The following is a 14403-nucleotide window of genomic DNA, read 5'->3' as shown; positions in this document are numbered from 1 at the left end:
AGTGGGCCCATCTGAACCTCATGAGATTCAACAAGGTCAAATGCAAGGTCCTGCACCTGAGTCAGGTCAGTCACCAAGGTCAGTACAGTCTGGATGAATGGATTCAGACCAACCCTGTAGAGAAGGACTTGAGGGTATTGGTGGATGAAAAACTGGGTATTAGATGACAATATGCACTTGCAGACCAGGAAGCCAGTTGTACTCTGGGCTGCATCAGAGGCAGGTAGGCCACCAGGTCAAGGAAGGTGATTCTGGCCCTTTGACTCTGTTCTGGTAAGACCTCACTTGGAATACTGTCTTCAGTTCTGGGGCCACCACCACAAGACATAGACCTGTTAAAGAGGATCCAGACAAAGGCCACCAAAATTATCAGAGGGCTAGAATGCTTCTCCTGTGAAGCAAAGCTGAGAGAGTTGAGGCTGTTCAGCCTGGAGAAGAGAAAGTTCTAGGGAAACCTTACTGCAGCCTTCGTGTACTTTAAGGGGATCTTATACGAAAGACTTTTTACCAGGGCCTGTAGCGACAGGAGAGGGGCAATGATTTTAAACTAAAAGAGTAGACTTAGATTAAATATAAGGAAGAAATTCTTTACTATGAGATTGGTGAGATACTCAAACAGGTTGTCCTGAAAAACTGTGAATGCCCCATCACAGAAGTGTTCAAGGTCAGGTTGAATGGAGCTTTGAGCAACCTTGACCGAACAGAAGATGTCCCTACTCATGGCAGGGAAGTTGGACTAGGTGATCTTTAAAAGTCCTTTCTGCCTGAAACTATTCTGCGTTTCTGTAATGATATGATTAACTCTTTTTTGTTCTTGGAAAAGCTACTACAGCTAATGAGGTATATTGTGCCTCCTTCTTTGCTGGGAAGTCAAGAGATGGGAACTGATTTATTGAATTCTCAGCAAAGCTCATGTACCAGGCTGGTCCACAGCAGAACTAGGTGAAAGTCTAAGTGCTATTTACTTGTACTGGAGGCTACAGTTCTGAGGCATACAATGATATCCCACTGTTTATTCCTTTTGCAAACAAACAGGCAAACAAGAAAGGAGGTGATAAAGAGAAATGACCTCATACTGCAGATACCTTTGCTGCTGCGTCATCCCAGGAAGGGCTTGCATATCCCCCTTCCTTCTTACTTGAGTGCCACATCCGCTCATGGGGATGAGGCCACATATGCAGAGATGACACATGGCAGGTAACAGCCATGAAACAGCCACTCAAATCTTTATTTGCTCACAGCCTAGAGTTGTGTTAATACAGTAACTGTATTAACAGTAACAGTAACAGTTAATACAGTAACTGTATTAACACAAGTAAGCAAGTAAGAACAAGAGCAAGTAAGAACAAGAGAAAGTGGTATATGAATCTTAGGTGTCAACAAGGGAGGAAATGAATTACTGATTATGGATTGAAGAGATCCTAACAGATCGTGTCAGTCATGTACCAGAACAGGATGAGTTGTGTTGAACCTACAGCTGCCTCCTCTGTGCAATACAATTTTTAGCCACTTCTGCAATGCAGTGCCACATGCAGTCTTGTTAATTACTGCTAATTGGGGCAGAAAGTAATCCAAAGATGTTTGCCTATGGATTTCTTTGTTATTGAAGAACAGAGTTTTCAAAGGATCTAAATATTGTGGGAGCACATCTACCATTGACATCCAATAAAAACGGGTGTTTTTAAGTCACTAAGCTGCTTCTGAAAATTTTGTTCGTGAATCTTTAGGATACAATTGCAGCAGGGGATGATGGGTTGTCATGAAAGCCCTGCCAAGCCCACCACAACTGTTCACATGTAGAGATGCAGGTAGGATCACATATACTGCAGACTTGTGGAGAATACATAGACAGCAGGCAGCCTGGCAGCAATTTCTCACTGCTTGTTGCAAGTTGTTGCTTTATGTGATCAAGATGACCACGCAGAACAGATGCAGGGATGCTAGACATGTTGGTTAATGAATATATGTACATGCAAACATAGCAAAAGTAACAAACTCTAAGTGGTTGGGCATCTGTAATTGGTGATTGATATATCCATCCATCAACAAACCCAAACTCAATGTGTCCAAGTGCTGTCCTCTGAGCTAAGAAAGATGAGATCCTGATGGAAGGTTCCTCTTTCTCAGACTTAACAGGAGTTACAGTCATTGACAGTGTTAGCACTATGCTACCAATGCATAAATGAGGCTATAAAAGCCTCATTGGCTTTTATAGGCAAGCCTTATGAGAGACTGTACTTTCGGCAAGACCATGAAGCTACTGTAGTCTTGTATTAAAGCTTTTCATGTCAATGGCAGTTTCATTTAAATAAGCTAATGATAGCCCCTAAAAATCCTACATATCAACAAAAAGTTTCCCCAGAGCTGCAGCCATCATCAAAAATAAGACCTTAAAGGGTTTGCATTGCCCATGGGTGAGGGACAAAGAAGTCAATGTGTGTCAGCATGTTCTTAGACACAGGCTTCCAGCAAAGCTTTTGCAATGTTGCTGGTACCTAGAGCTGTGGTGCCAATGCCTGCCAGTTTTGGCAGCTCACACTCAACAGAGAAAGAAAGTCAATCTAGGAACAAAAGTAAAATCTCTTCAAATCGACAGCTATCCTAGTCTTTCTGTTTGGGCATTTGCATCCTGCATTTATCAACAGCTCCTGAAGCCCCCAGTGAGAACTGTCAAAGAAAGTGACAGGATGCAGGTGCCTAAATACCTTTCCCAATCTAGGCCTAAATATCTAACAAGAGCAATAAATAATGTGAATCTAAACAAGTATCTTAATATCAGATCCATGTAAGTATCAGGTCTTGAGGCACATGCTCTCTGTGTGTGCTACCTAGGAAACCAGTCATATTTAGCTAAGTCTCCAAAACAACACAACATTATCAATCTCAGCACCAGCTTATTTACTTGTAAGGCAGCTGAGTGGCTGCGAGATGTAGGGTAAAAGTGTTTCCACACAGAATCCTTTCCACACCAGCATTTTGGCACGGACATGGTCTGTCCCAGTTATGGACCGTGAGGCAAGATCCAGTGCCTATCTCTCCTCCCCAGCACGGTGGAACTGGACAGGTGCCAATATTCTTGGAGAGGAGGCACTTGTTACTGTTGCAGTTAAATGACAAATTTATGTGACAATAGCACATTAGTTTCAGCGATAACATGCATCGTTTAATCTACACACCACCTTTTAGACAGTAAGGTTACTAACAGATCTGCTTCAGCTATTTGAGGAACTATTGTTATAGGCACTGCTTTTAGCATAACTCTTATCAGTTCTCTCTTTTTATGGTAGGCTTTTTTAGTAGCCAGTTGCTGAAGTTCAGAAAATAGCCTAAACTCCACATATTTCCACAAGCAGTGGGATTAACAAGCCTGGCTGTCAATGGATGTATGCCCTGCAGTTCAGTAGCCCCAGCACAATAAACATCCCTCGTGGAGCCATCAGCTCTTGCTCCCTGTGACTACTCACTATCCTGTATTTCCCCATCTGCCTGGCTGTGCAAGACATGAGACAGACCATGGTTAGGTGCGTTGGTTGTGCAACCACAGATTCTTGAAACGGAAGGACATGATTAATGCCTAACAGGTACCACTCATTCAGATTTCTCTCCTATCCCACCTGATTGGGATTGCTGAATTTTCTGAGACTGAAAGGAACTTCTCATCTTTAAGGTTACTATTTGTCTGTCTAATTTAGCTGAAATTAGCCAAGTGGGTTTTGAAATTATTGCACAGAAGAGAGGTCGTATGAATGACAGTGAAAATCTTGTCTCTGTGAAGAAGATAACGGCAAGCTTATCAAGTTGGTGCAGTGTCTGTCAGAGACTGTAACCAAGTTCTTTCAGTGAATATGCAGAGCTGTTATGTAGAGAACTGAAAATTACAGAAGTAGTATGGGCAGATGGCATACAGTGATGGAATTTCTGTCACTATCTGCGTTCAGTTACAGTAATAAATGGGAGCAAAATATAAAGTGTGGAAGCTAAAGATGTCTCTCCCTGGAGGCTCTGAGATTAAGTCACAAAGATGTGAAAGTCTTTAAAGGCGGTAAAAAATTAAGAAACTCATTCTTCTGAGGAACCTCATCCTTGTGGGCTCCAAAGAGGAGAAAGGAGACTATTGACTTTGCTCCAGTTTTGCTCACATCTTATTTGTAGTTAGCATTCAGAGGTTAGCAAGCCGCTTTTGGAAAAATGCTCTCCTCTCTTTGCAGGGTCTTTGCCATCTGCTACTGCCTACAGCCTATCAAATATGAGACACATGCAGCAGGATGGGTTTTTCTACTGACTGTCCTCGTTTTGAAGATTGCCAAAGAATACAGTTTCTGTACTCTAATGTGCTTTAACTTGCTTTGAGCTAGCTGTTTGTTTGAAGAGAATTGAGGTTATGTATCAAGCACAGAAGTACAGATTGACCATTCTATCAGAAGGACCGGATTCCCAGTCACTCCTACATTTAATAGTCCTGGAGGTGTTTTGAGTAACTGCCATATAGACAAAAAGGCATTCTTTAGCATGTTTTTTGGCAGGTCTACCGTGCCAGTATGGGGTCAGCAAAAGATCAAGATCCAGATCCACTTTATTGAGCTAAACACAGGTATCTCCAGTGTAGACACTCACTTTTGAGGTAGCTTCCCTCAAGAACCAAAGGAAGGTTCGTCGGTATTATCTCTACATTGTGAGTACAATTAATTTAATCTCAAGGTGATCTCTAAAGACATGAAGTCCCCATTGAAGATGCCTAAATTGATCACTTGCACCCTTAAAGTGACTGTCTCCCAAATGACTAGAAATAGAGTACAGAGGACTATCCCAGATGGGGACATCCCTCGCTGCCTGTTGGTAGCAAAGAGTTTAAAAGACACACTAGCCAGCTGCACTCAATGAAATGTAAAGTCAGATGGTTGCCTGGGCTGCCATAGGTCCTCCTTTCATTCTCCAGTCAGTTATAGCATGGGTGCCGTGTGCATCCCGAGTGCCTGTGCACAAGCCATGAGCAGTGGCTGGCCTGTCACTGTACACGCCTCAGTGGGCGCATAGCCAGCACGCTACAGGCCGTTGATCTCTCTAACAGCCTTTTTCTGAGGAAAGGCAGAAAGTACCTTTGGTAGATGCAGCTGTTGTGCAAGCCCCGTGCTGGGACAGATGAAAAGCAGGCATAAAAGTGTAAGAACTTGAGATGCATCCCACCTATATTTAGATAGCCCGTTAGTCATCATTTTTTTTTCAAAGACGCATTCTTACAGGTATTTAAAGTAAGTGTAGTTGGGCACCTCAGTTCCTTAAAGACTGAATGTGGGCAGCTGCCTGCATTGTGAAACACTTCAATACCTTTATAACTCCAGCCGTAAGCTCCCTTAATAAATATTTAAGACGAATGAGGCCTGTCCTCTCTTAGTTACATGTCATCACACGCATGACTTCAATTGTTGCACCGTACACTCCCCAGCACCGCACCCTTCGGTGTATTACCTCTTCTCCTGCTTTATGTACCTGCGTGTTGAGAGAAACTGGGAAAGGCAGTTTAATTGGGGAGGAAAGTTCACGGCTGGGGAAGGAGTTCACAAGTCTCCTCTCTGCCCCTAGGCAGCTAGCAGCAAGTGATGTCAAAGCCTACTGGTGATCTGGTTTGTCATTCTGCCCGGGAGCACAGTGGCAGCCTGGAGAAGCAGCACTTTGAAAGAAACTGAGGAAATAAACCTGTGAAGCCACTTACTTACCCAGCCACCTAGAGATTACAAGGAAGAGCACCTTGAGGTGAAACAAAGGAGAGATGAGGAGGATGTCAATGAAACGACTTTGGCTGTTCACTTTCAGTGCAAGTGAGTACTAATTTGTTTATGTCCTGAAGGGTTGGATAAAAGGAAACAGCACTAAGAGGTTGGGACTTCATGTGTTTTTGTTTAGTAAAAGTTCATGTTTATGGTCAGGCAGGTGTGTTTACCATCTCTGTGCTGAATGTCTAGACTCAGAGGCATCTCCTAAAGCTGCAGGACAGTGTTAGGAACAGAAAAAGAACGCTGTTCTTCATGAACCTGGAAAATATTTTTCACAAACAGTTTTAATGGCTTCCGTTAAAGACAATGTTTATTTCTGAAGAAGGAACTTCCTCAGTTGAAAGTGGAAAAGTCCTTGGGTTTTACTCTTTTACACATAAATCCCCATGTAGAGTTCAACTCCGTAAGTCGAAATCTCACTGTTTATATGTACTCTGATACAACTTGAGATCTCCATATATTATCCATGTCAAGGGGATGCTGAATGATCCCTAATAACACACCAGCTCTCCCATGGCCTTCATCACAGACTTCCCCTTTCTCATCCTGCCTTGCAAAACCTGCAGTCTCAGACCCACTGCTTTTTGACATGTCTCCTCTTCTCATACCAATGTTGCTACACCTTCTTCCTGGCTTCAAACAAAGCTATGTACATGGAAATCGCTTGGGTTTCTCACAAAAAACCCTGAAAACCCCATTTTGACAATAAGGTCCACAAGAAGGGTCAAATTCATAAAGTTTCACGTAATTAGAAAAGGTGGATGTGCACCACAGGCAACAAATGAGACTTGGCACATGATTTGATGATCATTACGTAAAGTGTTTAACACCATCAATATTCGTTCTCTTTTTTCGTTATTCTTAACACTCATGCCATCCAAATTACAGACAGGAAACTTTTCAGAGCAGAAATTTATATGCTGGGTGAAGCTCCTCTTGCTTGTTTGGGCAGGACTCAAATGGTCATAATCCAGTGTTAAAACACTGTCCTTTGAAGGACTTTTGGGGAATGCACAGTATATTCCTGCACTGCACCAGCCTGAAGAAACTGCAGAGCACATGGCAGTGCAGTGTTTGCGTGCCAGACCTACCCTGAATGAGCTGCATCAGGATCTTGGCACACTTTAGAGTTACATTTCAGATAAATTCTGAGGTAACTGAAGAATTAAAAGTTGGAGCATTTCCTTGTTAAACATTTTCCACTTTTCCCACTAGCCAAATGTATCAAGACAAATCAGCAATAATAATTTTGCTTGATCAGAATCTTATTTTTTTTCAGCAAACAAAACATCCCTCTATTTGTGTCCAGCTCTATTAACTGACCTTTATTATGTTTTGATTAATACTTACTTTGGAAGGAATGGGAAAGCAGACACATCACTTTGATCTTCTACTTCCTTTGTAGATGTACCAACGTTTAAGTTGAGAGGGAGTTGAAAGCTTTCTCAATTTCTTAAAGTGTTATAAACATATTGATAGCACACAAAAGTATCTAGGTGACAGCATCCTTCTAGTACTATATGGACTATTCATCCTCCCCCTTTTTCTGAGTTATTTCAGAATTGGCCCTCTGTTCCCTTCAGCCGTCCCCCGATTAGATTATGTTTTCTCTCAAAAAAACCCCAACAACCAATTCCTGAAGAAAAACCCCTCAATTTTCAGACGTGCTGACTGTGACTAGTTTATTGGTGACTTTGTGAAGAAATGAAATGTGGTCAGAAGGGGAAAGGAGGAAATCGGCATGAGTAAATAGTGTCGCAGAATGAAACTGTGCAGCTCCCCTGAGAGCTAGAATGAGCCCTAACAAGGGAGGAGTGGAAGCCAGAAAGATATGTTATGGGTGAAAATCAGAACATGAGAAGAACTTGGGCATTAGGGTGACAGCTACAGATGAATAAGCAATCTCACTTGTTAAAGGCTATGTCTCTTGTACACCGTGTTTGGTTCAGCTGTTTTCCAGCTCTGCACTGAAGACATATTTAAAAATCAAAACATAACAAACTAAACAATAAAACAACAAAGATCTGGTTTATTGTAGGAGTTGAGTCATCTATCTGGAAGAAGGAAAAGCACTTGTGAGGGGAAACCTTAGGGCTAGGCAGTCTTTTCTCTGCCTCAGCGCTGTGCTAATGACCTCTCAGTGAACCCTGGCCTGGTAGAACTACTTTCTGAGTGACAAACGGATCGGATCAGGAAACGGGTTTTGCACTATTGCCTAGTACAGACTGTGGAGCTTTTCACTTAAATGCAGGAAGGTGTCTCTATCCAGTTGTGATAAGAAAGGAGAAAGCTTTCATAGATGTCTCATGTAAAGGGGGTAGGATATAAAATGCAGTCAGAAAGAGCACTGGGGCTATGCAAACAAGGCCCTTGTACTGGGTGCTCCAGAACAAGTAAAGACCAGGGAGTGGCTGCAATAAAACCACGCTAGAAATACTTTGCCCTGCTGGTTTCTTTCTCATAGCTGTTGGCAGCCACAAATGAATTAACCTCCGAGGGAACAGAAACCACTACTGTCACATCACGGAGAAAAGGACTAAAATGCATGCTTAACTAATCAACTGTGCAAGACCACAGAACAACTCAGTTATGGGGAATGCAGAAAGATGGGAACTTCAGCTAGAAGCCTCCTGCTTTTTACTAGAATGCTAACAAGTGCAGAAAGCAGCCTCTGCACTCCTACTGAAAGTGTCTGAAGCTGCTTTTGAAGGCAGCTGGGGAAGGGAAGGCATGCCTGCCCTGCAGCAAGGAAGGAGGGGTGCAAGGAAGGGAAACGTTTGGCTGCTATGAAAGTTCCTGTCAAACTCTTCTCAGGAGAGGGAAGACGCACCAATTCTAGAAGTATAGGCCATTTCTAAGAAGATACTTGAAGGACCATTTACTATGGAGAACAAACTAAATCCAGAAACTATTACAGAAGCTTTTGCCTCTCCCAGGTGCGAGCAGATCCCTGCACCAACTGTCCCACGTTACCCTGTGCAAGTACCTAAATTACTACCAGCAGGTTCCTAGAGCAATGACAACAAAACCTTTTGGGTTCCTAAGCTATCATTTGCTAAGGGACACTATAATTCACTGCTGCTGTAGTCAAATATCTTGGTAGTGCTCAACTTGCCAATGGCTTACTTTTAATAACCTAATGCATGTGTCTGTGTGGTTTTCCTATCTAAAAAAACAGGTATTTACAACCAGTTCGCAATTCAAGGTGGAATCTAGATCTTTTTCGCTCTCTCCCTTATGTATTACACTTCCTGATGGATTTAATCTGGACAGAGATATGGCAAAATAAGGACCCAAACCTTACTAGCTGGCAACTTTTCAGTCAAATCTTCTCCAGGGAACGCTGACTCAGCCTTGTTTTTCCAGAAGCAAACGTTCACCACCACACAAAGTATACCACTCACAGAGACAGCATCTATCACTGCCCTCCTTATTGGATCATGTTCCTCTTTGCCATGGAAGTGCCTCTGAGCAGCACTCCCTTTCCCACCTCCCTGCATTCTCTCTGACTGGTTTCATACTTATAAACTCCTCCCCCAAAACCCCCCACAAACTGTAAGGAGAATGCAGGTGTCTTTAAACATCGGTTCCTAGAGGCACAAAGGTCATCTATGGCAGGGCAGAAGTAAAACTCCAGTCAAATTCCGAGAATATCTGCGACATGCCACTGGCTATTGAGTTAAGCATCAAATTAAATGGAATGTTACATACAAGAAACACCTACCCTGTGCTCTGCAGGCTTCACCAGACCACAGAGGGATTTCTGGTTTATTCAACTCTCAGCTGCTCCTGGAGAAAGATGGCTACTAACCTACTCATTTTTAAAAACAAAGAGCTATTCTTCCCTTGTATCTTTCAAGCTCTCTTTGCTTTTCTAAGTTTTTCCTCTTTCCACGGTGTTACATCAACAGGTTTTGATGCCATAGCACAAAACGTCAGTTCTGTATGGATTTGGATTGATGCAAGTTTTCCTAACCCCTGAAATGTGACAATATGAATTTGTTAGTTTAGCCTGAATCCTTAAGACTGCTGATGCACTTGTATTATCTGTTTATCTGTCTACCTCTGTACATTTAGAAGTGGCATGGAATGTCAGTCATAGAGAAAGACAGCTCAGAAAAAAACCTACATCTTTATAAACTCTATGGTAATGTATGTTCAAGTAAAGAAGAGAGAAGCATGGAAAAGACAGCAGAGTTTGGCTCTTAGCCACCTAGTGCAGCAGCTTCCCATAGTCAATCAGCCCCGGCATACATCATGTCTTGTTCAGTGAGGAATGTCACAGATGACAGAGGAAATGTGGGGAGGTTGTGGCACGTACAAAAGCCAAAGAGACAAAACATGGAATCCAGATGATGTTAATTTTGCTGACTGCAGAATTTATTCTCTTCCCAGTTCTGGCAACCGCTCATGCCCTCACTGTGGAAACACCTGACAAGGAAATACAGGTGGCACGAGGGAGCAACGCTACTCTCCGCTGTAATTTTAAGACGGAGGCTTCTGTTACCTCAGGAGACTTTGTCGTCTGGAAGAAAATAGATAGCAAGGTAAACAAAGCTGCATATACAAACATATAATAAGGTATCCAAGAGGGCTGTGAGAGAAGAGATAGAAGCAGGACTGCGGGTGGGAATGTGTGTTGTGTTGGAAGAAAAAGATTCCTTCAAGACCTTCTTTAACCTCAGAACTATACAAACAAACTCTGATTCTAGATGCCATTTATCCCAAATCTACTGCATGGGATTAGGCAAGCACTCACCCTTCTCTTTCCTCTTTCTTGGTCTTGCAACTGTGTATTAAGAATACATCACTGTATCTACCCTGAGTTTTTATTAAAAACTCTCTTTACTTAAAACTCTGTAGGGTTTTATTAAAACCTCTGTATTTATTAAAACTCTCTTAAAATATGTGAAATACTCTGATACTTTATAAAAAGACATGTATATTTAAAAGTCTATGTATTATACATATACACTTATATATATTCATACCTTTGATACTATCTAAAAAGTTTTAAGTTGATGATAATAATACATGGAGAGATTCTTGAGGTCTCCTACATTTACATAGATTACTTCAAGGCAAAGACACCTCTAAAGTTCTTGACTTCTTGCAAATTACTGAGAGGAGAAGCAGTCTTTAGAGATCTCCTCACAGTAACTGCCAAGGTCTTCTCTGAAGATCCTTGCTGGACTAAAGCAAGGGAGTTTGTGTAATCATAGGGGAGTTTGATTGACATACGGATCTTGGACAAGTCTCACAGTATCCTATCGTAGAAAGGAAAAGTGGATAAGCCCCAGCAAAAGAAATCAACTGTCTCTAACATCAGATAATGTGGGAGAAGGGCATTCCAGATAGAAACCCAGACTCCTTTGAATTTCTGCTTTTCTTGGGTTTTTGGCAAACTGGGATCAAAGCTTAAGGCCGCCTTTTCCAAGCTGCTTTTCTCTTCAGAGTCATCTAATCCATTGACTTGGGTTGTAGACTACCACAGAAGAAAGTAAGATTGAATTTTTTCTCTCCCTCTCTCCCAGGATGATGCTGTCACTAGGTATTTTGATGGAGTTGTACAGTATGGCGAGGGCTATGAAAACCGTTTACAGTTTGGCGATGGCGTAAGCAATGGGGATGCCAGTATCACCATCAGTGCAGTGACCATGGAAGACAATGGAACATACGCATGCAGCGTCCGTGTGAAGAGTGACCCACCCAGGCAGTCTGCAGCCTTGTCTCTTTTTGTCCTTGGTAGGTATGATAGAGGCAACACCAGATCCATTAGATAAAACACCATCCTTCCTCTTGATATCCACCTTGGTTCAGGCAACAGTTTTTGTAACAGAAAAAAAATTCCCAGAAAGTCATCATCCACAATATTCCATTTTTGGCCTTTTCCTGCTACTATGCAAGTAGACTGCAAGGCTTAGAGCACTCAACTCCCTTAGATACCTGACTAGTCTTTAGACATTGTTCACTTCCCCAATAAGCCTTGCCTCATTACAGGCCATTCTTCTTTCCCCATGGCTTGTCATACTCCAGTTATCAAAGGTTCTAGTTATTCAGCTCTATTAGACAAATCCCAAAAAGCATCTAACAGTTCCTTCCTGGCTGACCACTGCCAAGAAGAGAGAAACAAATTACAGACAAGTTCACTCCAGTTCCTTTGAAGAAAGTGGTAGGTTGCAAGATCATCAACAGAGATGTTTAGGAGATGTGTTGAAACAAAAAACTACTTCTGATTAATAACATTCCTTCCTTTTTTCCTTCCTTCAGTTGCACCATCCAAGCCAGAATGCAAGATTCTGGGGACAGCACAATATGGACACACAATCAATCTGACTTGTGTTTCTCATGAGGGCTCCCCAAAGCCCAGATATACCTGGCAAAGCTTCAACGTACAAAATGAGCCCCGTACTCTACAAACAACAGAAGGTATGGGAAATTCAAAGATAGCAAGACTTTGTAGATCAGGGTTGGAAAGATTTTGAAATGCAAATACAAAAATACACTTAAGGCTTTTTCTAGAAAAAGTCTATGTGGATTTTGAAAAATTGTCCTTCTGATACAAGACACAGGAGTTACTTAGCAGGGTGGAAAGGACTCTCACCTGAAATCCCGATGGTCAGTAAGTTTTTCACTTTAGGCCTCACCTGGTGAGAAACTGTCTCACTCTGGAAGCAGTTAAAAATAATTACTTCTCCATTGCTGTGTGTAAAGGGAACATAACAGAAGCAATTATATTTTCTAACTGGTGTGTCTCTATATTCCAGTTTGCTCAACTGTGACCAGGTTGCTTTCTGGGGTGAAGGCAAATAAAGGTTGCCTCTGGAAGCTACTTTCCTTCCAGAGATGACTCCTCACATGGAGGAAGGTGGTATGAGAAAGAGTTCCATCATTCCTGCTTAGAGCATAAAAGAGGCTGCTGGTTCCTTAGTACTGTCACACAAGCCCTAATATTTTATTTGCTTTCACTTTATGTCAAAATCTAGAAAAAAACCATGAACTGAGTTTCCATGAAAATGACCTTTTCTAGGACTATTTATGCAGAAATGAGGGTCTACTCTTTATAACAGTGACAGAAGAGTCAGATTAATTCGTTTAAACAACTTTGTTTCTTCCTGCTACGTACAGCTCCACAAAGACTGAGTATCTGAACCTCCCCTTTCTGGTTTACTTAATTGTAGCCATCACTGTGAAGGTAAACAACGTATGATCAGACTCAACAGGATGGATATTCACTACACATTAACTGATTCTTGCATAAATGATGCAGAAGATGAATTAGCACCAGGGACACAAACCTTATTCATTAAACTGGCCACTAAGTGGTGCCAACGCATCACACACAGCCTTGAATATATCAGCAGTGATCCTCTTAGCACAGCAGCTGCCCACTTGCTTTTGCCCTCATCCTGTTCTTCCCTGGGACAGGAGGCTCTACTGATCCACTTCCACCTTATTTCTGTTTTCATCAGAGCACCGATGTCCAAGTAGAATTATGACTGGTCCCCTTCTGCCCCAAGGTGGTAGGATACCTGTCCTGCTGCTGCTACAAACAATTTCTGTGTTAAGCACCCACGCTAAGCAAGTCCCAGCACTGCAGAATGTGCAGAATCCTCCTAGGAGCCCCTCCAAACTGACCCACATTTTCTCCCATTTGACTCGCCAATGAATTGCTTTTGATTTAAAATGGGAGGATTCACAGTCCAGTTACAGAATGCAACTCTTAAGAGCTATAAACATCACAATAAAAGAAAAAAGGGAAAAAAAAAAAGAATTAAGCAAGGACAGTATGTAGAGAGTTTTAAAAAAACCAACCTATCAAGCATGTAGTCTGTAAATTCTTGGTTTGCATGCTCTTTTACTATCTGGCGCTAGGCACCAGCAAAGACTAAACAGAATCCCAGTGGTCTGGCAAGAAACGAGATCACAGAGAAAATAAACCAGGAAAGTCACTGAAAAGTTTTCAGAGCCTTTTGCTCTTAGAGCAGGAATTTGGATCTTTATCAGTAGATAAAGCATGGACTACACATACAAATAGCAGCTAGAGATGTAACAAATAAAAACTGACTGCTTGCATAGACAGAGCTAAGCTTTAGCATATGGTTCTCAGCACTCGTAGGCTGGACAGAAAACATCAGTATCGTATCAATCTCCTGTCACTGCATATCTTTTCTTTCATTTATTTTCACAGCCTGTGTGGCTTCTCCCAAATTAGAAAACTGTTTCCCCCACTTCTAAGCAATTCAGATCTGAAACCTTAAGGTTTGGATGGAAGATTGAAGAGCTTTTTGTCGTTTTACAAGTTAATTCAGCAGATGGCCAGTTTTCAAAGCCAGATGCTGGCTTGGGTCATCTTACATTTCTCAGCAAAATCCAATGCACAAAACGCTTTCACTAAGCACATGTACTTCTTTACTATCCACCCACAATTTTCTTTCTAAAAAGAATATTCAAATGACACATGTTCCCTGTAATCAGAACAGCATACTTCCGTCTGTCCTCCCACAAATTACGCTAGAATCCTAGGGACCGGCATGGCAGCTCCTGAGCAAGACAGAGTGATCCATCAGCTTTAATAACCTCTCAACACTCCCACTACCCGAGGCAGGAATTGAACGGCTGCTGTCTGCAC

At 42.1% G+C, this 14403-nt stretch overlaps 2 protein-coding genes across 2 annotated transcripts in view; one reads left to right on the top strand and one right to left on the bottom strand.

Annotated features, from left to right (window-relative positions):
• Nucleotides 1–5728: 5728 nt before the first annotated feature.
• Nucleotides 5729–14403, top strand: part of GPA33 (glycoprotein A33) — an 11292-nt gene continuing 2617 nt past the window's right edge. The window contains exons 1-4 of the mRNA XM_010206964.2: nucleotides 5729–5816; nucleotides 10167–10318; nucleotides 11306–11516; nucleotides 12042–12200. Of these exons, the coding sequence (XP_010205266.2) occupies nucleotides 5768–5816; nucleotides 10167–10318; nucleotides 11306–11516; nucleotides 12042–12200 (571 nt within the window). The 5' untranslated portion in view covers nucleotides 5729–5767. The remainder of the gene's footprint in view (nucleotides 5817–10166; nucleotides 10319–11305; nucleotides 11517–12041; nucleotides 12201–14403) is intronic.
• The window catches only part of MAEL (maelstrom spermatogenic transposon silencer), a 27923-nt gene continuing 23727 nt past the window's right edge, over nucleotides 10208–14403 (bottom strand). Inside the window, exon 12 of the mRNA XM_061988683.1 lies at nucleotides 10208–10296. Within this exon, the coding sequence (XP_061844667.1) occupies nucleotides 10280–10296 (17 nt within the window). The 3' untranslated portion in view covers nucleotides 10208–10279. The remainder of the gene's footprint in view (nucleotides 10297–14403) is intronic.

The sequence above is a fragment of the Colius striatus genome, chromosome 1 (assembly GCF_028858725.1).
Source record: "Colius striatus isolate bColStr4 chromosome 1, bColStr4.1.hap1, whole genome shotgun sequence".
Lineage (NCBI taxonomy): Eukaryota > Metazoa > Chordata > Aves > Coliiformes > Coliidae > Colius > Colius striatus.
This window is presented reverse-complemented; position numbering and strand designations above follow the sequence as displayed.